Source organism: Haemaphysalis longicornis, unplaced genomic scaffold (assembly GCF_048455015.1).
Source record: "Haemaphysalis longicornis isolate Haplotype H1 unplaced genomic scaffold, Haemaphysalis longicornis Haplotype H1 scaffold_14, whole genome shotgun sequence".
NCBI lineage: Eukaryota > Metazoa > Arthropoda > Arachnida > Ixodida > Ixodidae > Haemaphysalis > Haemaphysalis longicornis.
Genome location: NW_027526245.1, coordinates 32,491,799 through 32,515,191, shown reverse-complemented (window position 1 = coordinate 32,515,191; position 23,393 = coordinate 32,491,799). Strand labels below are relative to the sequence as shown.

Here is a 23,393-nt window from a genome sequence, read left to right as displayed (position 1 = left end):
GCTGAAGATGACTGCTGGTGGGAGGACGATGCTCCGCAACGCATTATCTCGGACTCCGAGTCTGAGGACTCATTGAGCTACGACGATTAAACACATGCCGTGCGCTGCAATAAACGCTCTTCATTCCCTAGCTGGTACGTTCTTTTTACTTTAAAAAAAAATTCCCATCGCGTGTAAGAGCCGCACCCTGAAAATTAGCCCTCATTTCTTGAAAAAAAAAAGTGTGGCCCTTACACGCGTACTTCACAAAGAGCTGGCCTAGGCAATCAAAGCTGCCGCTTCAATCAAAAAGTGCTGGCAGTATAGCGGAGACCTCACAGTGTGTTTGAGGGGCTACTTTTGAAAGGAGTCCGCGTTGTGTTGCCGTTGGCTTTTCAGCGTTCTATGCCTGATCTCATTCACGACGGCCAACAAGATCTCGACCGATGCAAAGCCATTGCACGGGATTCGGTATGGTGGCCGGGAGTCAACCGCCACATTGAGACCCTTGTCTCTAACTGTGCCAAGTGTGCTGAAACCCACATTCAAGGTGCAGAACCCACGACGCCTTCTCAGACTCCAAGTCTTCCTTGGGAAGAAGTCTTCCTTGGGTGAGGTCGTAGTAGATCTTTTGCACCTGAAAGGTCGAGATTATGTTTTGCTGATCGGCTGCAGGTCACGCTTCCCCGAAGTCATCAGTCTGCGCTCCACTACTGCACCAGCTGTTATTGCAGCCGTCAAGAGCATCTTCGCACACTAGGCATCCCAAGGGTGGTCCACAGTGACAACGGTCCACAGTTCTCATCCACAGACTTTTCTATCTTCGCACAGGCCTCAGACACGTCACCAGCAGCCCCCAGTTCCCGCAATCCAATGGCAAGGTGAAGAGAATGGTGCGGACCGTCAAGGACCTGCTGCACAAGGTGGATGATCCTCATTTGGCACTGCTTGCCTACAGGGACTCTCCGGGCGTCAACAGGATAAGCCCTGCACAACTTCTCATGGGCAGATGCCTGCAAACCAGAGATCCCAAGACGGCACAGCAGCTCGAGCCAAAGTGGCCCTCATCTCAATCCTCCAACCTGGGTGATAGAGCCAATCGAAGGAAGCAGGCCCTGGACTTCAACCGGAGGCATGTGGCTCAGACACAACGCCCTCCACAAGCAAGTCTGGCTAGATAACAAAAACACCCCTGTTGGTTCTGGGCCAGTGCAACGTTCCTTGTCTTATGTTGTGGAGACACTCAAGGGAGGTATACAACATAATCAACTACACCTTGTCCCAGTGTCTGGTGGGGTTGCCACCTTACCCCGAATAAAAAAATTAGCCCTTATGGGAGGGGGGGCACTATATAGGAGGTTGAATTTTTGTTGAAAAACTAATTTCACGTTTTTTTTACATGCAATCCCATTTATTGTAGCGTTTTTCTACACAGAAATCCACATAACATTTGTACTGAAAGTAATTGAGATTTCGGTTATTGCTCTGCATGTGCTGCACTGAAAAGTTACCGCCCTTGCTGACCGCACCGGCGGCATTTCGTGGTGTTGTTCCTCCCTTTGGTCCCCTTCCATCTCAGGAATCGCGCTTGGCCACGTATTTTCTCAGCTCGCGTCCCTTTGCACAGCTTGTCGGCACATATTTACCATTGTAGTTGCTGAAATTGACGCTTACAAAAGGCCAAAAAAGGAATACCCGCGGCACGATAGCCAAAAAAAACCGGCCAATGTCGGCCGGTTTTAGGTACAGACCGGCAACCAGCCCGCTGTCTAAAAAAACCGGTCAGGTGTCAACCCTAGTGTCTGGCATCCCAGTATTGGAGGGTCTGGTTGAGCCTGTCACTGAAGAATAGCCCGAGAGTGAGCCACCCAGCAGCGAGACTTATGCAGGAGGGGCAGAGCTAGTTCCTTCCACACAGCCTTCCTTGGCTTCACCCCAGCCCCAGTCTTCAAGCTTGCCTATCTGTGTGTCTACGTATGGCAGAGTGATCCGGAGGCCGAGAGTAGCAGTAGAGTAATGTGTTAATGTGTAGCCATAGGCCTGACTTATGACATCCACTCCGCAACACACTTATGTGAACTGTAGGTTGCAGCACTGCATAGTTGGAAAGCACCACTGGTGTCCATTTCGTTTGACGACCACAACGAATCCCACATGTACCCACCCCAGTGGCTCGATTGTGAAGGCACTGTGCTGCTAAGTGCAAGGACGGAGGATCGTTCCCAGCTTAATTAAGAGGCTGCTTTTCTAATGGAGGCGGAAGTTGGAAACGCTTATGCGTCGAGATCTGAATGCGTGCAAAAAAGATCCCCTCCAGGTGGTCAAAAATAATGTGGAGCCCTTCACTACAGCACGCGTCATAGCCCAAGTGAAGCTTCAGTGCACCGAATGAGTGAATCAGATTTCCACACGTGCCGTAGCACCCTGAAGTAAACGAAAAAAGAAACCTGAAGAGCCGCCTACGGCGGAACCTGCACGGCAGCTCGGCCACTCACTCGGAGTCGGAGGCGAGCAGCATTTCGAGGGTGCGCCCGGCGCTGTTCTGCAACAGGGTGAGCTGGAAGAGGTGTCGGCAGCAGTCGGGCAGGCGCGGGGGCAGCGCGGGGGGCTCCCCGCACGCCTGCACCATGTTGCGCGGGCAGTGGTCCAGCACGGCGTAGTAGTCGTCACCCTGGAACAGGGGACACAAGGACGGACTACGGTCAGCCCCAAAAGCCCCGCCACTGCCACTGCCGCCGCAGCCGCACACGCCCCACTCGCCTTGCGCTTGGTGACGAGCAGCAGGTCGGTGAAGAGGAAGAGGTGCAGGGCGGTGCGGGCGCAGCGCACCAGGCGGCCCCAGGTGCGGCGGCGGCTGTCCAGCGACACCCGCACCAGGGGCCCCCGCTTGACGAGCCAGCGGCTGGACGAGATCAGGGGCACCGCCCGGCACTCGCGGAACTCCAGCGCCCGGCTGATGTGCAGCATCTCCTCCATGCGCGCCATCTTGCGCGCCCCCTCGTTGCACTCGCACACCACCTGCACCGTCCACATCGACATCGCCATCGTCGTTCGTTGTCAGGGCAGCTGAGAGGCCGCTTGCACGCAGTCCCCCGTAGGTCGCAGCTGGCAACTACCCACTCTTCAGTCAGTCCAAGTGACTATTGCCTTTGCATCTGCCCATGGTGGCGCCGATAGATGCATACCTTCACAGGGGTCAGGCATTGTTATTGTCCTTCTACCAGCAAGGCAGTGCAATTCAAAGTGCAAGATTTTTCCCCTTTCGCAGGCAACACTTGTCAGCTGAGTTATAGGGAAGCACACAGGGTTAAGAAAGGTCTTTAAATGAGCCGAGTGAGCAAGTTGGCTTTTGAAAGTCACTGTCCAGACATAGCTAAGTCTGAAATAACGTGTGTGCACTCACGGGAATATTTGTTATTTTTTCCCATATATTTCAATACATTGTTAGTGTTCTGAAATTCCTAAGTACAGTGTAGACCATTTATAACGTAACCGCTCATAGCGACAGACTGGACATAATGTGGGTTTTCCTGGACACCAGTAGGCCTTCCATAGAAGTCAATGCATAAGCATACCACTTATAATGCAGTTACACAAAACGCAATACCGTTTATAGTCCTTTTTTTTTTTTTTGCTGGTCCACTGATCGACTAGCGCAGCCGGGCATTGTTTCAGGGTCGCGAGAAAGAATAAAAAATACGGAATCAGCCACATCCCATGCAGTGCACGCTCCCTGCTCTCCCGTAACTTCGACATAGAAAAGAAAAAAAATAGGCACCCTTCATTTCGCGCCTTCTCTTTCACACACGTGATAACCACAACTGCCCTTGCTTGATGCATCTTGGAAAATAGCGAGCCCCTCCTTTCCCACACTCCCCCTCCCCTCACGCGGTAAGTCATTTCCAACATAACGTTATGCAGGTAAGCAACTGCGCTTTCCCTTTTCGAACATCTGGAGATAGCAAGCTGCGCTGCTGAAGGGTTTTCCCTACCTGCACGCTGTGCTGATAAGCAACCACCTTCGACATAGCAAACGTGAGTTGGGGTGAAATAAAAGAAGAAAGAAAACCCCGCTTGCATTGTTATCACGTTGTCTGGTGGCATTCACTCACATAGATGTTAAGAAATGTAGACATGCTCCCTCAAAACACAAACACAAAGAAGTTAAAGCTGCGCTCGCAGTTTGTAAGACCTGCGGTGCCTTGATGGACGCGTGTGAGCGCCCTGGTAAGACCATGTGTAAACCCTGCAGTAGCGTATGTGGAAAAAAAAATGGAATAAAGACCGCACCACTATTTTTAAGAGGCCTCCATGCGAGTGATGATAAACAAAGAATGACTGAAAGGTGAATTGCAATTTGGTTGGATTCGCACATGCTTTGTTTATAGTGGGGTACTGCTTATAGTACTGCGGATTTTTACAGTTCACAAGACATACGTTGTGAGCAGTCTACACTGTATTTGGTTTGAACAAAGAGTGAGCTTAGGCGGCTCCCTTCACCACAAAACTCTGGCATGTCCAGGGGTGGGGTGTTCTTTGCACAAAACAAGTCTCAGGCTGCGTTACTTAACTTGGTTCAATAACTTGGCATCCTCAATGCATGCCACCAAACAGCATGGCCTCTCGTCAAGCAGGACGACTAGAAGCTGTCGGTGAAATTCTGCCTGGCGGGCAATTCAACAAAATGTCCTACTATGCGCATATATTTTGCTACGAGACTGCCTCTGGGAAGTCACCTGCTGAGCAATGCATTTGTGCAATCTAGTGATGCCAACTTTAAATAGGCTGAGCGTGAAGTGTGCGCAATGCTCCCGGCCACTGAGCCACAACAGTAACCTGCATACACACTATGCAGACACCCACATTTCATGTTGCAAAGGTGCGGCAAGTCTTGGAGGTAACGCGGCAGCGCGTAGAGCACTCCACAGTTTGCTACCACTAGCGCAATGCGAAGCACTGAGGAACCATAGCAGGCGACAGGTAGTTAACTCCACCTCTGGTGATGATTGTGCATTGCTGCAGCATTCCTGCAATGCTGGTCGTGGCACTACTTGTGGCACAAGTCATGGCACTACTTGGCACTGTTACCTCTAACAGTGGCCGTGCACGTACACTGATGTTTACTAAGCTGGATTGCAGGATTCCTGGCTGCTGAACTGTGCGTGTCTTAAACAATGCTTATCCACTAAGGTTCCCCGCTCACCCATAGGCAGATTGGTTGCCCACTGGTTTTATCGGCATTAAGGGTGTGCGAATGCCAAATAGTAACTTTCGAATCGAATATGGAATCGAATGCAGAAAAAAAGCCGAACATCGAATCGAACATCAAATATAAATTAAAACAATTTTTTTTTTACAGGCCTCGATTTTTCACAGGTTTTTTGAGCAAAAGCAGAAGCTACTACGCACGTTCAAGAGACATGACGTTCTTTTTGCACTCAGAGAACACACTTTTCAACTCTTATCGGCGGTACTCGATGAATCCAGAGCGGGTACAATACACATTTGAAAAGAAAGAAAAAAAAGAAACGGTTTGCACTGCAGTTGCTGTACTGCAATCATAGCCAACACTACACAGTGCCTCGTAACTCAGAAATTAGCCCTTTACACGTTTCAAACAAAATAGACCACGAAATGCGACCGTCGTGTGAAGTGAGCGCGAACCAAGCAGCGGTTCACTCAGGAAAATGCTTAAGATGTTCCAGTTATCGTCGTAACACCCTGTGCGTAGCGGATGGAAAGCTCGTACTACAGTCACCATGGACAATCCTGCGCTACCCACTACGGTCTAAAAAACAAGTAAACACGCAGTAACCTCACATCAACTGCACTAGAGACAGCCAGAACCGCTTTTGATTTTAAATTAATGGAAGCACTGTCAGAACAGTGGTGGTCTTTAGCAGAAGCTGCCCTAACACGTAAACATGCGGTCGCAGAATTCAAAATGGCAGCCAGAGCCGACGGCGACGGCTCGAAAAAAAGATCTTATCGACGCAATCGCAGATTACGCCGTGCAGCGAGATAAAATCTATGGCCTCTGCAAGGCGCACTCATCGAAAGTGCAATTTGGGTGAAACTTGCCGAGCAGACAGTGTAGCAGCAGTGCTTTAGCGTGCACCGACGTCTCTCACTTTCGCAAAGCCAGGGAACGTTTGGAAACTCCACTCGACTATTCGAAAAATCGAATACAGTTAAACCTCGTTATAACGAAATTGAAGGGGCACCGCGATTTGCTCGTTATAGCCAATATTTTGTTATAGCCGTAGCCGACATTTACTGCAAATATTATGCATTGTAGTTACCTAAAACCATCCTAAAACAAAAAGCGGGCGAAATAGCATCTTGCCGCACGGCGGTAGTCAGTAAAATAAACACATTCCGGAGGTAAAAAGGAAAAGTCACGAACCTACTTTATTGCAGTTCAAAACTCGTATTTCAAACAGACTTGGCTACGAAGAAGTCCGTAATTGGACGTTGATGCACCTTCCTGATGCGAGCGATAGCTCGCTCAGCTGCGGCCGCTATGTTCACGCCCTCGTGCGCGCCGAAGTATCGGCGCAGCACGTCCACCGCATCTAGTGCCTCCGACGCCGTCCTTAGCGCTTCCTTTCACGCCACGTGCAACAGCGCTGACGATGGACTCTCGGTTGCTCCTGATGGTGGACAGCGTACTCGTCCACACGTCAAAGTCTCTTGCCACCTTACCACGGAGTGCACCTTACCTTCCATCGCGCCCGATGCGACGGCTTTTATCATAGCCTTCTTCTGTTCAAGCGTGATAGTCTTTCGCTTCCCGCCTGTCGCACTCGCGTTGTAATCACGCGGGCAGTACGACGATAAAGCGACGTCGGCGATACGAACAGGGGAGGAGGGGGGACAGGAAGGCGACGCAACCGCGCGCGCCGTGTGCATTGGGGCTCGTACTCACCGCGGATAGTCCGCGGGTAGTCCGAGGATTCCCCGAAGCCATAGGGATACATGGGAAAAACGAACGTCGGACTGCTTCTCGGGGAGCCCGCGGTGAGTGCGAGACTGTAAATCGAAGGGCCCCATTGTCTGCATGCCGTGCGCAGCGAGAGGAGGGTGGGAATGGCTTCGCGGGCGCAGCCTTCGCGCGCGTGGCGGGAGTTTTGAACTGCTAATACAGTTGCCGCGTCGCGCACTGTCTCAAATCCGCGTTGCGCACTGTTGTAAAATTAGCTCAAAATTTGACTTCTCGACGAAATTTGTTCGTTGTATCCCGTAAAGGGCAAATTTTACCTCGTTAAAACGAGGTTTTAAATACATTGGCTTCTATGGGGACTTTCAAGGGGAATTACGATTTGCTCGTTATATCCATTATTTCGTTATAGCCCGTCTCGTTATAACGAGGTTTAACTGTAGTAGCTATTCGATTTACGATTAGAGTTATTCGTGGAGGCGCTATTTGATAAGTATTCAAATGTTTGATTATTCGCACACCCTTAATTGGCATCTCAGTTTGGCGAGCCTGTCATACTACGCCAATTTTTCACTGGCTGATGCGTTCGTGTCTCCACTGGTGCAGCGTGACAACGGGGTCTGCAAACATGGTATCGGCCAACGTATTGGTGACTCGTGGGTGCCGCGTCCGCCAGGTGTCTGCGCCCTCTACGAGACACCAGGGGAGGAAAAGGAGGAGGAGGAGAGGCAGGCGCACCTGGTTGAGTGCCCCGAGGGCATTGCGGGCGGGGGCGCTGTCGGGGGCGTGCCGCAGCAGGGCGTCGGCCAGCAGGGGCAGCCGGGTGATGCGCTGCATGGGCAGCAGCAGGAACGAGTGCAACTGCAGCCCCTGGCAGGCCGCGTGGGCCTCCAGCTCCCGGATGCGGCCGCTGACGTCCGGCCGTGCGCTGGCCAGCTCGCGCAGCAGCCGCTCCTGGTGGCCCTGGTGGGAGCAGTAGCGCACGTACGCGGGGCCGTGCTTCCGCGCATGCCCGCACAGGGCGTCGCACACCCGCCGCTCACACAGCAGGGGGGGCTGGGACGCTCCCTCCCCTTCCTCCTCCTCCTCCTCCTCCCCCTCCTGCCCCCCCTGCCAGGCCCCCTGGAGCGCCCTGAGGAGGTCCGCGCTGGCCCCCCGCAGGGCGCCCAGGCCCCCGAAGAGCGCGTCCCACTCGCGGGCCTCCAGCAGGGGCTGCAGCCCCGGGGCGAAGTGGTCGGTGAGCAGGCGCAGGCTGCGCTGGTACGAGGCCTCCGAGGTGAGCACCTCGAACAGCGCCTCCTGCTGCCGCTGCTCCTTGTCCGTCAGCCGCTCCAGCACCCCGCTCAGGCGCACCTGCACGCGGGGACGGGGACCAAGAATGCTCACAAACAACGGACCAGAGAAAAATATGGCAGAAGACACTGGCTTCGTTCGTTTTCCACTTCTACGTGGGATAGACTCAGGTAAACAGTTGGTTCACTTTAATTAAAAAAAGAAAAAAGCCTCCCAACAATTTGTGCAAGCTTGCTGCAAGTCTTGGATCAGAAGAAAGCCAGTGTTCGAACTTGCAATTGATGCACACGATTAGTGCAATCCATTTCAAGGAAAAACAACATGTCACTCTGGAAAGCAACAACACGCTCTCAATGTTGCATAGTTAGCAACAGACAATGGCAGCGGCGGCCCAACAAGATTCGCTGAAGAGAACGCACAACAACCTGCCCCAACCCACTACTGGCACTACCATCTTTGTCTGATGTGCACGGACAGCTACGCCTCGTAAAATATGGTCCCAAAGATAATGCTCGAAACGTTGATGTGCAGTAAAACAAACGGCAGAGCAAACCCACTGTGACAAGACAGACAATACTCTTTGCCCACTTTCAGGCTCTGCTATATCTGCTCTTCCCCCCCCCCCCCCCACACACACACAAATATATTGTCACAGCACTTATGGGTGGACAATGCCCCACAGCCCCATGACCCAAGACAGATGACAGTGACGATAAAGATGTAGTGGCCCCATAACTTACACAGGCTCTCTCAAGGCCAACTTGTACATAATGGAACCAGATCGCCCATCATTCTTAACCTCGGCTACTGTCCCGCCGCCATGCACAAAGGGCAAAAGAGGGGTCCTCCCACCTGAGGCAGGTCGCGCCAGAGGGAGCGGGGAGAGTGCTGCGGGGACTGCTGCCGCCGGGGCTTCTTCTCCTCCTCCCTCTCCTCCTCCTCCCCCTCCGCCTCTTCTGCCTCCTGCTCCTCCATGGAGGACCCCCAGAGGCGCTGCACCACGGCCCGCTGGTAGAACTGGTACAGGGGCTCTTCTGCCACCAGCCGCTCACCCCCACCACCACTGCTCCTACTGCGAGGCAAGGGACAAGGGGGGGCTCTTCCACTCTAGGAGGCTGTCGGCAGAGCCACAGGGTTGCGTGCCAGACGTGGCCCTCCTAGCAGCAGTTGGTGGGTCCACCTTTTCTACAGTTACTGCCCGAGACCTGCGCAAAGCTACAATCTTGACAAGGCTTTCGAAGATGAAGCCGTCTTGTAGTGTTGTGCCTTCATGTTAAATCTCCCGCTGGGCATGTGCCACAGTCATCACTATCATAGTGTAGAGATCACCCGTGCGATAAGATTGATCATCCCCGTTGTGAGCAGCCATAGCTCTACTCTCCCTTGTGTCACTCTTCTCCTACGTTTGGTGCTGTTAAACCCGGGAAGACAGATGCATACCATAAAGAAAACCATGAATGCCCCCTCTGGCTTGAGGTGTTCAGAATCCCGTCATTTCAACTGCCCAGCCCTGACCTCTACTGGAGGTCGCCACGGCTGTCCCTGACTGCTACCAATGACCGACAGTAACGTCCACCATGGATAAGCTATGTTACAGCAACACATCTTGTGCGGAACCATTATGAGTCCACTATGATGAGAAGACCCCACAAGACTAAGTGAAGAAAGACAACGATGCAAACAAGGGGGCAAAAAAAGAAAAAAAAAAAAAAGAAAGAAACAAGTCCCACTCTGTGGGGTCGTTCACCCCGGGCTTCTGCGCCAAGAGCTTGAGAGATGAGGACAAGCTCATGCAAGGCCCTGCCAATCAGCAGCCACTAGCACCGACGGAAATTGGCGATCCCGTGGTGTGTCGAGGTGTGTCGAGAGGTGTGTCGAGGGTGACCGGGACGCACACGGTTGGGCACTCGGACCCGTGTGGCATCTCAGAGGTGCTTCACAATGAAAAACCTTACGCCCTCCTCTCTGCAAGCAAGTCACCTCTCCGTGTCCAAGAGAGCTACATTTACGTCGTGGGTGGGAGCTCGCGACACACTATACCATTGCAGACCCTGACTCGCGACCTGGTCGCACATTGCCGCATGCCACTGTGCTCCTCAAACTTGCAGTGCGCCAGAACGGTGCAACTGCAAATCACTGATTGTGCCTTGCCCCTTTACTTGAACTCTTTCCGTGTTCACTGTTGTGCAACTGCAGTTCCCCATTGTTAGTCTTTTGTCTTTGTCTGCTCGGCGTGTTCACTTCAGGTTTTGGCTAATACAAAACATAGCGTCTCATCAGTAATGTTCTTTATTCTGTTCATTATTTTGTTCACAAGCTGGCGCTGGTCAAGGCAGCGACAGAGCTTCAGCAAGCCTCCTCGCCATCTCCGCACAACTTGCAAGAAGCCATTGCAGGCTTGCAAGCAAAGACGCTGCCCTTTAGGAATTAGACAAGAAAATCATCGAGCTACTTGAACGCGGCAAAGTCAAATGGGATTACCTCAACACCTTGGAGTTCACAGGAAACATTCGCCATTCCTTCAACTGGCTGTACTACGCCTTGAATGTCATAAAAGCGCTCGGTACGAGAGTTACCACCAGCAGCACTTCAGGCTAGCCCAACTGCACTCAACTGTCAAGCGTCGTGTCTCTATAGCCCATCCAGACAACCACCCCCACATTGGCTCATGCACATCAACCTCGCAAGTTGTACGAGTGAAGCTGCAGGTTTCCATTTTTCCCAGTGAGCCACGTCAACAGCGAGGGTTTTGAGGCATCTCAGGGCAACTACACGTGGCTAGATGGACTTTTCTGACACGGTCGGCGTGAGGGGCTCTTCCCACTGTCAACCAACCGTCTGCTGGTGGAGCAGTCGGATACGTTGACGCTCACGTCTGTCACGCAGAAAAAATGAAGCGAGACCGCATTCTGCCACTCTGCGCACATCAAAACGTACGCAACCTCGACTCAGGTTAGTGCAAGGCCAGGAGGTTCGTTGGAGTACAGCTGCCAAGACCACGCCCAATCTACCACGACCTGCAACACAAAGGAAGTGTTTCTTACCGCTACTAGGACAAGAGAAGATTGTCGATACCCACTTGTCTGGTAATGTCTCTGAGGTCTCCACTAAGGAACAGGCCATCGTTGCATTCCAGGCATTGCCATAGCAAAACGCAGAAGATGAGGACATGCCAGCAGAAGCGGGCAAATAGGCGACAACCCAAGAATGAAAGGACATGCCAGTTGCAGACAAGGATGGTTCAGCCTTGCTTCACGCCGCCACAGAGTATCCACCATGTGAGTTTGAGTGCATCTTTGTTACAGACTTCATGAAGGATGAATCCTTGCTGAATCCTTGCAGCAGCTATCACCAATCGCCAAAGTAGCGTGGGATGCTGCAACCATACGCAAGTCTGAACTGCTCTATGTTCTTGAAAAGAAACAAGAACCACCCTTGCTCAAAATTCTTTCTCACTGCGAGAAAACAGTGCGGCCCAGCCTAGAAGCATACGGGCCGTGCGTCGAGCTAACATCCCACACGAAATTATACTCTCCGGAAATAGAAACTACCGAAAAGCTAAACCAAGGTAGGCAAAAACGATCTGGGAGCACCACTTGACTGCATGCACCATAGCTGCCACAGCAATGAGACATCGAGAGCCGTACGTCACCTCCCTGGCAATCACTACATGGTTTTCAAGGGCTGCAAACAGTTGCCGACCACACAGTTAGGTTGCTACGTGGAAGCAACGTTGTCACAAGCATCAGAGCAAGCCTTGCCAACACAGCTGCTACCAGTCCTGCCCATTCAATCCCACTCTCACCACCAGGTCACATCATGCTGGGGGCTGAGGCTGAGGAGAATAGTAACGTGTGTGGCTGCTTTGGTGAAAGCTGACAAGTGGGTGTCGCTGCCTTTAGAGTCTTTGCCATTGCCTGTATCACTGAACCATGCGAACTGATTATTGCGTGCACTGAAAAGGGTTAATAAGCACGATGGTGTGCGCTGCGGGTGTTTACAAGTGAATGACAGTAGTAGGCCTCTCTCCCAAAAAAGACCGCATGGCTGGGTTCCCCTCAGGGCTGTTAGGAGGCACTCACAAGTGCCAGGATGCCAGCGAGAGCAGTGCACACACACCTGGGGTCAGTGGGGCAGGGGGCCTCCGAGGTCGGGGAGCCTGCAGGGCACCAGGGCAACCCCCGGTCAGTAACCACACACACGCAGCGCCACAGCACGCACACTCCTCTAGGCTACCATTACAGGGTTTCACCCTAGGGGGAAAACTGCCGTACCACCAGGGTGTTCCCTGTGGCTCCATTCCTACTTGGCCTGGCTTGCAACGTGGCTTCTTTGCGCTTTGGATGCCGATGCCAACAAGGGCAACAGATGTTAAAAAATCACCGATGAATAAATCTTCCAACAGTTATCCTTTTGAAATAAATAATAAAAGAAAACTTCCCGTAGTCTTTTAAGATTGCTATTTCTTTGTAGCCACACATAACTTTTGAGCTTGTTAATGCCCCATGCCCAGAAAACATGGAACACCTATGTGTAGTACCCAAGCAGATTCTCGTTGCAGCCAAGTCTTGCATAGACACCAGCAGCAAACTTCCCTCTCCATATTAGTATGAAACTTTATGGCTGTAACAGCAGAGTCGGGGGGCAGCCAAGTTAGTAAGGGTGTGCGAACAGTTATTTCTGGATTAGAGGCTAACACAAAGTGAATAACGATTTTGTTCGAATGACGCGAATCGGAGCGAACATTTTCAAATCAAAGGGAATATTTAGCAATTCGCAACGAGAAAACTCAAATTCACAGCTTTACAAGCCTGCTTACTTAGGTAACTATAGCCTGTAGAAAAATGAAAGACATGTTTAAAATGGTTCGTAAAATTTTTCTATGGCACATAGCACACAGAAGCTATCCTGCTGCTTGCAGCTTTATTTATGATACTATATTTTATGCGGAGTCCATTTTCACCTCATATGGAAACCACAAGTGTTTCAATATTAGTGTAAATGAGGGTATACATTCTGACCATCTTTATCTCGTTTAGTTTTCTCGTCATCGAATTTTTTCGTCATCATATTCAGCACAATACCAGATGAAGCAGCATCGACTAGCCCCTTTTGTTGTCCTTTTCACCTTCACTCTAACTAGCTGAGGTTAACATGTGGCAAAAATGCAAACGGCAGTTTCTCATACAGTTCTAGGATGGAAACTCGGAGTACGGGGCAGTGCAAACTGTCAGCCTGATTCATCAACCATCCTCTGCACGACTTCATTGTGTGCTGGCATCATTCCCACTTTGCACTTGCACTTTACACTTTCCCACTACTAAGAATGCACAAATTTTATTTTTAAAATGCATTTGCACTGCAAATCTCCCCACACGCATGCATGCACGAGAATCTAAAATGTGGGTTTGCAAAGGGGCATGTTGATAGAAGCCTATAAAAAGAGTTTGCCCAAACGTGCAGGGAATGTGCAGATAGACAGATTTAGCTTCGGGAGGGGCCAAGTGCCAACACCTTGTCAAGAAAGCTTTTTTTTTGGTGTATAGGAGCACAACGCTAAACAAGTTCATCGTTCTTCTATGTTCAGTATACAAAAAAGAAACGGGGAAATTACAGATTTAAAAAAAAAAAGCCAATTTCAGAAAACTGGGGCTTGCACGCAGCTGGGCCTCCTTATCCAGAGGCTGTTCACTAGGGCAGCCTGAGGACAGGGTTGCCCGGTACCCAGATTGAAAATTCGCCGGGAAATTGCTGAAAGTAGCCGAATCACCTGCCAACTTCAAGGGGCCATGCAGACAAAAACAAGTTTGGTTCATTCGAAAGATTGCCTCGTTAGAATCATACCACTTTTAGTGCTCATTTCGCTCAAATAAGCTACATAATTAAGAAAAAAAGGCAACGTCCACACAACCCACTAGCTCATTTCCCGCAACAGAACCTATGATATGTCATACGTCCAGCTCTGCAATTGGCTGAGGCCTGCAAAAGCAAGCACAAATTAGGCAGGGCTTATAAGCTTGCCAAACGAGCTATTTGCGCTTAAATGTAATGCACATCCACCTTACAGCAGTAAGAATGGTGGGATAGGTAAACAGTGAAAGTTACGAAAATACATGTACAGTGGAATCTCGATGATACGATTCTGGGTGATACGAATTTCGGGATGATACGAATTTCTGAAAAGTCCCGGCGAAATTGCATTGTTAGCAATGGGAAAAATTTCGGCTGTTCCGAACGGACCTGCGCGGCCTGGCGGATGATACGAACGAGCCGGCGAGGGGCCCGACTGCCAAACGAGCAAGTGACGGCTCTCTGTCCCCTCTTTGTCGCTCTTTCTCTAGAAACGGCCGGGCTGTTGTTTTCTGCTTGCTGACACCGCCGCGAAACCTCGCACGCTTCTCGCGGCGTGGCCGGCTGCAGCCGCAAAGTGGCGAGGCCGCTCGAGTGACCGCTCCTAAGCGCTCTTTAAAATGCCGCTCAAGGCAGACGCTAAGTTGCTTGTGCGGTAAAGGAGCTGATTATTCATGCGAAAACGGTACTATAAAACATCATCCACGGCGCTAGTGAAAGCGCCCATGAAATACCTGCCGGGATGCTAAGCCTAACCCTCTCCGGCGGAGCTAAGCCGGCTGTCTCGAGCGCTTCGCAAGTCGTCAGGTTCCTCCATCCTGCCGCGCGCGTAGTGCGTCATTTTCTGGTTGAGGTAGGAGCTACCGCGAGTGCGAAATCGTCGATACAGGCGTGAAAATACAGTGCGCGCAAAGCCGAGGTTCGCGAATCGCGTGCAAAAACGCACCATGCGGTTCACGCTTGACTTGCGACATGTAGTGAGCTTGGGCACCGCAAGTGAGGTGACGAGCGCGAAGTGTTATGCGCTCCAGAAAGGACTGCTTTGCGACATGGGGGTAAAAAAATGCAGAAGAAAATCACGAATTTCTTCAGGCGAAAGTAAGAAAAGAAATACACGAAAACTTTTTTCAGCGCTACATTTTTTGGTCTGTATTGGTTCATACGAATTTCGGATGATACTAATATTTTTCGCGGTCTCGTGAGATTCGTATCATCGAGATTTTACTGTAAACAGTAAACACGGAAGTACCGATGCACATGCTGTTGGTGCTGGGCGCACTATATTTAGTTTAAGTGCACAGCAGTCCACCGCTTTTGACTATGGTAACACACGGGCCTATTTTTCACAACACACAAGACCCTATTTTTCGAGCATACCCCATGTTTCACAAAACGACTACTTTCTACCGTAACAAAATCAAGCCAGGTGCAAATACGGTCAGAAACAAAGCAACGGTGGAAAACCATCCGCGACGGGGACTGACGGTAAGCAAGGTTGCATAGCCTAACGACACACTGGAAGTTTGTTTCAATACCCGCCCTTGTGACTTCATGGCAGACGCCACGAAAACACACGATTTGGCGGGAGAATCAAAATTTTAACCTAAACTGATTAACTTCTCAGTGAATACGGCATCGTTTGCTGCCAGAGAGGCCCTGGGGGCACTATAAAACATAAAATATTCCGTATAAAACAAACTTGTGGTTTGTCTGCATGGCCCCTTTAATTAAAGTGAATGTTTGTAAAGAAGCCACAAAATCTGCCATTTTCGGCAAGGCACTTGCAAGGCAAGGCACTAGTAAGCACTTTTTGATTACCCAGGGGTGAGACAGCCCAAAGAGATTTGGGAGCAGTTTTTGGAGCAGCAAAATTTCGATTTTGGAGCAGAAGAATCTTGATTTGGAGCAGGCAGAGACATTTAATACATCGTCTTGTGAGCTTAAAAAATCACAATTTCAGCAATTTGAAGGGTCAAGTACACATTCCAATCAGTTTTGAATACACAGAACACTGAAACAGCCTTACGCGAAATAATTTTTAAAGATTATCACAAAGTTCTAACTGCACTACCTTTTTCCTAACTGGTGAGATTGTATTGTGGCTGTACGCAACACTGACAACAAAACTGCCGTTAACATTATCAAATTTAAGGGCTCTGCAATTGTGGCGTGTTTTTTTACCGTTTCAGTGATAAAACTATTATTTTTGTAATCCCAGGCTGCGTTGTACGAACGAGTGTAGTCACGGCAACAGTTGAGCAACTTCGAGCTAACGGTCGCATAGCCCAACCAGCCTACCCGTTGCAGTCCGTGGGGCGCACGTCCACCCGGTGATCATTTGAGTAGTGTTACTGTTTAGCCACCTAGATTTGGGCATTAAATTTCACTTCGCATGCATCAAGTGTTATTAGTCGCGTGCTATGGCAACCATGCAGTTCTGCAGCTATTGGGCGCTGCCTGGACATGTCACGGCGCCGCAGCGCAGCCCGCAGCTTTCGTGCCGACCGTTCCCTCCCGGGCCGAGGCTTGCGATCGCGCTTCGAAGCATAGCAACACCTTAGCATTTTATAACACCACAACGAGCCAAAAAGTTCAATTAACGAACCCGATTATAGACGCACGCACCGCGTTTCGCACTCAAGGACAAACCACGCCGAAGTCGTACGCCCCACATTTCAAAACTTTTTTTACGAGCCGCGCAACTTCTCGTAATCTCGCACCAATCTCAAACCATATCCCCGCGTTACCGTCACTGTTCAAAGCCACAATTGATAGAATGAATAGACTGGAACCCAGCTGATAGCGTAAAATAAACCAGGGAAAATATCGGCGATACGCAGTGAGCGCGTGAAGTAGCCAGTAGCAGGCAGATCAGGCGGCGGCCATGCTTGTACCCACAGCGATGCCTAATCGGGAATGCCGTTTCAGCGAACCCGGACAGAAAGCCAATCGTGTTTTAGAAGCTATCGTTTGCTTCATTTCTTCAGTCTTTCTATTTTTGCCATTTCTGTGTTTGCAATTGACCGCCAATAAAAGCGGTCACCGGGATGCGCGAGGCTTTCGTCCCCGCCGTTACTGACATGAGCCTCAAAATCCGTGCCTTTCAGGCTCTTCTGGAGCAGTTTGGCGCAATTTTCGCAATTTTGATGCTTTTGGAGCAGCTTGGCGCAGGAAAATGGAATTGTATCAAAAAGGCGCAATATGCGCAGCTGTCTCACCCCTGATTACCTTCGAGGAAAAAATGCTGAAATTACGAGAAGCAGTAAACCGAATAACAAATTTTATTCGTTTTGCTGTGGTGTGAGAAAGCGACACTGGTTGCCTACTGTCTAAACCTAAAATATGCAAATTTAAGTAAAGTATTCAAAGAATAAGAAGGACTCAAAACGGGCGTTCGCTGCACACCACGTTTTACCACTTTCGCTGCCTCTTTACATTCCCGTGCCTATTATACATCGTCATACACACTTCCCACCACTCTGCATGAAATCTCAAGCTTTCATATTGAAAACAGCAAGGCAAATAACGATTTGGTCCGGTGAGTAGCACTGTACGGTGGTGTGTTTGAGTGACTGATTCATCTAGACTTTGCCAGATCGCTGTCGCTTGCCTGAAAGTTTGTTCTGTTCCGTTTGTTCAGTTCGTCTCGACGGCTGCGGTGCACTGAAAGGTCATATAAGGCACTTTTTGTTGAAAGTGGGGCGTCGGAAGGGCCAGGAAATTGAACAACTCACCAATGCTCAAGGGAGCCAGAAAGATAGATAACCACTCTGAAATTTCTAGTCGCAGTTTGGAGACAAATCGCCAGACCTGGCAACCCTGCCCGAGGGTGAACACAGATATCAGGATGCCGAAAGAGAAGCAAAAGAAGATAAGAGGCGGCCTTCACAAAGCACTTTCCTCTCACCCTTTCACTGCAAGTCACTGGAGCAGTGTGAAAAGGCCCGTCACCGCTAGCAAGGTGCGTTCTTTTGAACTACGGAATACTGCAACGAAAATTCATGCGAAAAAAAAAAAATTTCTTATAGTGCTACTTGTTTCGATGCCAAACTGAGTGTTGCATTATTCACTGTGGAATTTGAACGTTCAGAATGTTCGCACACCCCTCCAAATTACTCAACACACACGGACTTTCTGGGGTCAACAAAAAGTTGCGTGCCGTATAGGGCAAAATGAAACAAACACTGGACACATGGAGGACACGCAACGAGGCAACCCAGGCAATTATGTGGACGGAGTGAGCTGTGTGCAGACATAACACACAAAAGCAACAACAGCAAACGGATAAATGCAAAGCCACAAACAAAACTACTACTGTACTGCAATCAATGTTAGACATTTTTTTTGTTCTTGCAAAAGAACATAAATTAGTAAGGAAGTTCAGTACTATGCAGTAAACCCTTATGACATGCTGCTGTTTTTAAAGGTGTCTTTACGCAAGACAAAAATTTTGCTGTAGGCTCTTCGTGGCCTTTGTGAACTGTAGAATTTACAATGCGTAGCTTCAGTTCAGCTGATGGTACACCAATAGCCTTATGCTGACAGTTGATAGTTTTGCAAGTGCCACCTACATAAGTAGTACCACATGGATAGCTAAAGCGGTTGACTGTCAGTACTGTTCTGCTACCACAGCAATTTGGGCTTGTTGGTACACAACTAAAAGATAGTTGGAAGGTCAGTGCGTTCCTTGTCATCTTGTCCTTGTGCGTCTGTTTATTTTTTGCACTACCGTACTTGAGTAGACTTTAGTAAGTAGTTCCCATTTCTATTTGGCTACAACCCCCCCCCCCTTCCCTGTTACAAAAGGTGCACAGAGACGCACACACACCATTGACGGAGCGCAAAGAGGAGGAGGAGGACACCGTGGGTGGCAGGGGCGGGGGTGACTGAGGCCGCCTCGGGGGCACCGCCGACACCCGGTGGAGGCGCCGCCGCCGCTGCTGCTGGCGGGGCCCTGTGGTGGTCGGGAAATGCGGGGCATTGCGCACGCTTGCAGCACAAGGGCAAGTACGAAAGGGGGTCTGCGACACAGTGCACGGGATTTCGTATACAGTAATCCCTCGTTATAACGAAATCGCTTTACTCGAAATATTGCTTTACTATCATCCTTCACAACGCACTACTTACTCCCTTCTCATACGTATCTTCTCGTTTAGATCATGCTCACATAGTTGGCATTCCTACTTGCAATACCAAAGCCTTTTTTCATTCTTTCATTCCACGTACCTCTAGGGACTGGAATCGTCTTCCTTCTGATGTCACTACGATTAGCAACCCGCACTTGTTTCGTTCCACTGTGTGCAACGTCATCACCTAGATTTGTCTATTGTCTGTAGCGATACATCGGTTCGTGCCAATCCCACTTGTTTTGCTGTTTTGTTTTCCTTTTTATGAGTTTTGCCAGGAACTCCAAAACTGACACGAAATTGCAATGCAACTGGCCTCCTGCATTACTCCTTACAACATGTATACCTTAGCCACATTTCTCACGTTGTAAAAAGAATGATTACAACCTTATTTACTTATTTTACGTTTGTTTTAGAGGTGATATGTACTCATATTGTGTTCGTTGTACTGCATTTCTCTTATTTCTGGTTATGCATTTACCCACTAGCCTCTTGAATGCAATTGCCTTGAGGGTATTCCAAATAAATAAATAAATAAATAAATAAATTTCTTCTGGTCCCAAAGCGCACAAAGAGCCTGACCCGCTTAGAGCGAAGTGGCGAGCGGAGGCGTCATCGAGCGGCGGCAACCCAGCAACGAGTCAGGTGTTAATATGGCGGGTCGAAGCAACCTGGTGTTTCTCCGGCGATGTTCTCGAGCCGATCATGCTCGATTGGCACCCTCCGACTTTAGACAAACAATCCAAATGCGTGGTAGGGTCATTGAATTTTGGCTCCTAGATATTGGTCAATGGCATGGATGCGGTGGTGCGTGACCATCCACACTCCAAACATGGGATTAGCAGTGTCATTGAGAACGGGGCGCCGAAAAATTCTTGTTTTGCAAACTTCACGGCTGCACATGTCGGGGACAAAAGTGCCCAGTGATCACGAAAAGCCTCCAGAGCAAAACTGGTCAGTTTTCATGATTGCGCAGCGTACTCACAATGAGCGGGTACTGGTTTTTTGAGCTCAACAAACGCAACCTCAGACTCGAGCCACGGCATTTGCGGCGCTTTCCAGCGCGAAACTCTCGTAGCGTTCCGTGACGCCCGCACCCCCCACCATAAAACTGACCACTGCCTTCCCCTTCTCATTCACTCTCGTCGGCGAGGCGTTCGGACGCGAGTCACTACTGTCGCTTGCCTTCGTGTCAACTCCTTGCCGCCTTGCTGCCAGTTTTGACATTGTTGCTTCTCCAAAGCTCTTCCAGTGAAAGCTCACTGCCGTTTTTGCACCCGAAAAGGTTTTGCTTCACTGAATACATTGTGTTTTGATTCCTTGCAGTTGTGGCGCTGTTAAAGCTCGACTTCTCTTGCTTTTCTTGAGTGGTCGCTTATAACAAAATACTGTTTATAACGAAATTTTTCGCCGTCCCGCTGACTTCGTTATAACAAGGGATTACTGTACATACAGGGTGGTGATGCCAACAGTGCCAGCACTGTGTCAGTGCAGGTGCTTTGCGGGAAAGCCTGTTGCTGTGGCCAAAGAGAGCTGGCACAGTTTGGCAGACGCTGTGAGAGGTCTGTGTTACACGTCAATTTGCCGAATTTCAACATAACGAGAACCATCATATGCGAAGTACCAAGATTTCCTAGACGCCAAGAGTTAGACAAAACTTTGTCTGGTCAGGCATCATTTGAAGAACCGGTAAACTAGTCTCTGACCAACACAAAAAAAGGTGAAAGCCATTTTGTAAACAAGGAACTTGTATGAGCACTGAAACGTCATACTTTTTTGACTTAGAGATAATTAGCCATTTTTGGAGGAACAATAGACAAAACAGTGTTAGTCATAAAAATGTAATCTTTTTATCTTCTAATGCTATAAACCCTGGAAAATGCAAAAAGAGAATCGGTTGTTTGATGCATCAATGGGAACTAATTTTACTGCAAATTAAACTTTGGTGGCACCAGTGGCAAGGAACCATTTCGAATGCTCATTTCAAACACTAAAGATTAATGAACTGCAAAACTAGTTCCAAGTGGCCGGCACCAAAAAACTGATTCTCCTATTGCATTCCCCAGGATTCATAGTGTATACCATTTATAACGTAACCGCTTATAGTGCGGGACCGGATATAACGGGGGTTTTTTTGACCACCGGTCTGCCTCCCATAGAACTCAATGCATAAGCATACCGCTTAAGATGCAGTTGGCCGAAGCACAATACCGTTTATAGTGCGGTTTTTTGGCGGGTCTGCTGATCGACCGGCGCAGCTGAGGCATCGTTTTAGGGTAGCAAAAGAAAAAAGAAAGGATGAAATCGGCCATCTGACGCAGCGTGCACCCCTTGCCCTCCTCAATGTAGACACCCAAAGAAAAAAAAATAGGCACACTTTAGTTCGTGCGTACCTGATAACCACAACTGACCTTGCTTGATGCACCTCGGAAGATAGTGACAGACTCCCCATCCGCGCGCCGCAAGTTGATTTTATTAATCGTGAACCGCATGGCCCGTTTTCGCGCACGAATCGTGCACATCGGCGTCGCGCGTGAGTTTTTGTTTTTTTCGTGCTCGTATCGACGATTCCGCACTCGCGGTGGCTTCTTCGCGTGGCAGTGGGAGGAGCCTGACGACTTGCACCAATGGGGAGACGCGTACCTAATGGCGGGAGATTCGAAGCGCTCCGAGCCGGCTAGCCGCGCCAGAGATGTTTAGGCTTACCACCGCAGTATTTTTTGATGGGTGCTTTCACAAGCAGCGTGGATGGCAGTTTATATCCCACTTTTCGCCCACATTATTAGCTCTTTTCTTGCATGAGCATCTTCGCTTGCGCCCCGTGCGGCATTTCAGCTAGCGGTTAGAAGCGGTCGCTGGAACTTACTGGAACTGCCTGCACCGCTTCACGGCCAGTGCCAACGCCATGTTGCCACCTCTTACCGCGCCGCCCACACCACGCCAGTTGTATCCGCGCTGGCGTGCACTGCACGTTTTCGCGATACCAAATCTACCACACGGTTCACGCTTTAGAACGTTGTTGCAGATAAGCCACCGCTCTTTCCCTTTCCGAACATTTGAGCCGCGCGAAGCCGAAGATTTCCACCACCAGTACGTTGCACTGATAGCAGCCGCCTTCGCCATCACGTGAACACAAGGTGGGGTAAAAAAAAAAAAATCCCGCTGGCGTTCTTATCACGTCTTGCGGCCTCTGTTCATAGACGCTAAAAACGCAGCCATGGTCTTTCAAAACAAACACAACGGACGTTAAAGCCGCGCTCGCCGTTTGTGAGACTGCTTTTGCCCTGCAGCAGCGGCTGATGTTAAAAATAATACGAAATATAGACCGTGCCTTCGTTTTTAAGTGCTGTGCGTTTGAGTGATGATAAATATAGGTTGACTTGAGAGATAAGTGGCGATGTGGTTGAATTCGCGCGTGTTTTGGTTATAGTGCGGTACCGCTTATAGTGCGGATTTTTGCGGCTCCCGCGACATACGTTATAAGCGGTCTACACTGTATTAGAACATATAGGCTGCCCAGGTCGCCTAAGCGTCAGGGGCACACCCGCCAACTTGGGTGCCGCCAAGGCTGGCCAGAAGCGGCGCCTTGGTTCTGCGACTAGCACTGTTTTGTCTATTGTTCCTCCAAAAATGACTAGTTATCTCATTATCTTGGGAACTAATTTACTGACTCAAAAAATAATGGCATATCGGATGTCAGTGGGAAAGAAAAGCAGCAACACTGGCAAGTTTCACAGAGTTTACTTAAAAATAAAAAAAAAAGATAGTTTTAAGAGTCATGTCCAATCTGTGGTTTGCAATGGTCTTATCTGCACCAGTCAGTGTGTGCAGGAGTGCCATTACTACATCGTTTTATTGACCGTCATTTGCTAACAACAAGCTCCCCCTTTGTCATTGGCAGCTTTTTTGGGACCAATGCAATCCCCCATAATCAGTAGTAATTTGCTGCTGCCTGAAAGTGCGCTGCTTTCCAAAGTGCCCTGACGCGCAGCAGTTGGCCGACACGCTGCTGCACAGTGCTGCAAGGACAAGACAATGCACAAGGAAACAGACCAACACTTGCGAACAACTGAGGACAGCACCGACAGTACTATTTGCGGGGCAACCACCACTCGCACTTTCACAGCAGCATGCCTGAACAGCACAGTGAACAAGCGACGACACGCACGTGCACACGCTCACGGGCTTCGCGAAAACTGCCGCCC

The 23,393-nt window shown here is 49.7% G+C and overlaps 1 protein-coding gene across 9 annotated transcripts in view; it reads right to left on the bottom strand.

Annotated features, from left to right (window-relative positions):
- Window positions 1-23,393, bottom strand: part of Exn (Ephexin) — a 61,131-nt gene that overhangs the window by 10,830 nt on the left and 26,908 nt on the right. For 8 of the 9 annotated variants that reach the window (XM_077695355.1, XM_077695356.1, XM_077695354.1 and 5 more), the window contains 6 exons: window positions 18,891-19,016; window positions 12,332-12,371; window positions 9,065-9,284; window positions 7,658-8,272; window positions 2,740-2,997; window positions 2,475-2,650 (listed from right to left, as the gene is read on the bottom strand). In XM_077695355.1, coding sequence (XP_077551481.1) covers window positions 2,475-2,650; window positions 2,740-2,997; window positions 7,658-8,272; window positions 9,065-9,284; window positions 12,332-12,371; window positions 18,891-19,016 — 1,435 coding nt within the window. The remainder of the gene's footprint in view (window positions 1-2,474; window positions 2,651-2,739; window positions 2,998-7,657; window positions 8,273-9,064; window positions 9,285-12,331; window positions 12,372-18,890; window positions 19,017-23,393) is intronic. The other variant, XM_077695362.1, reaches the window with a different exon arrangement.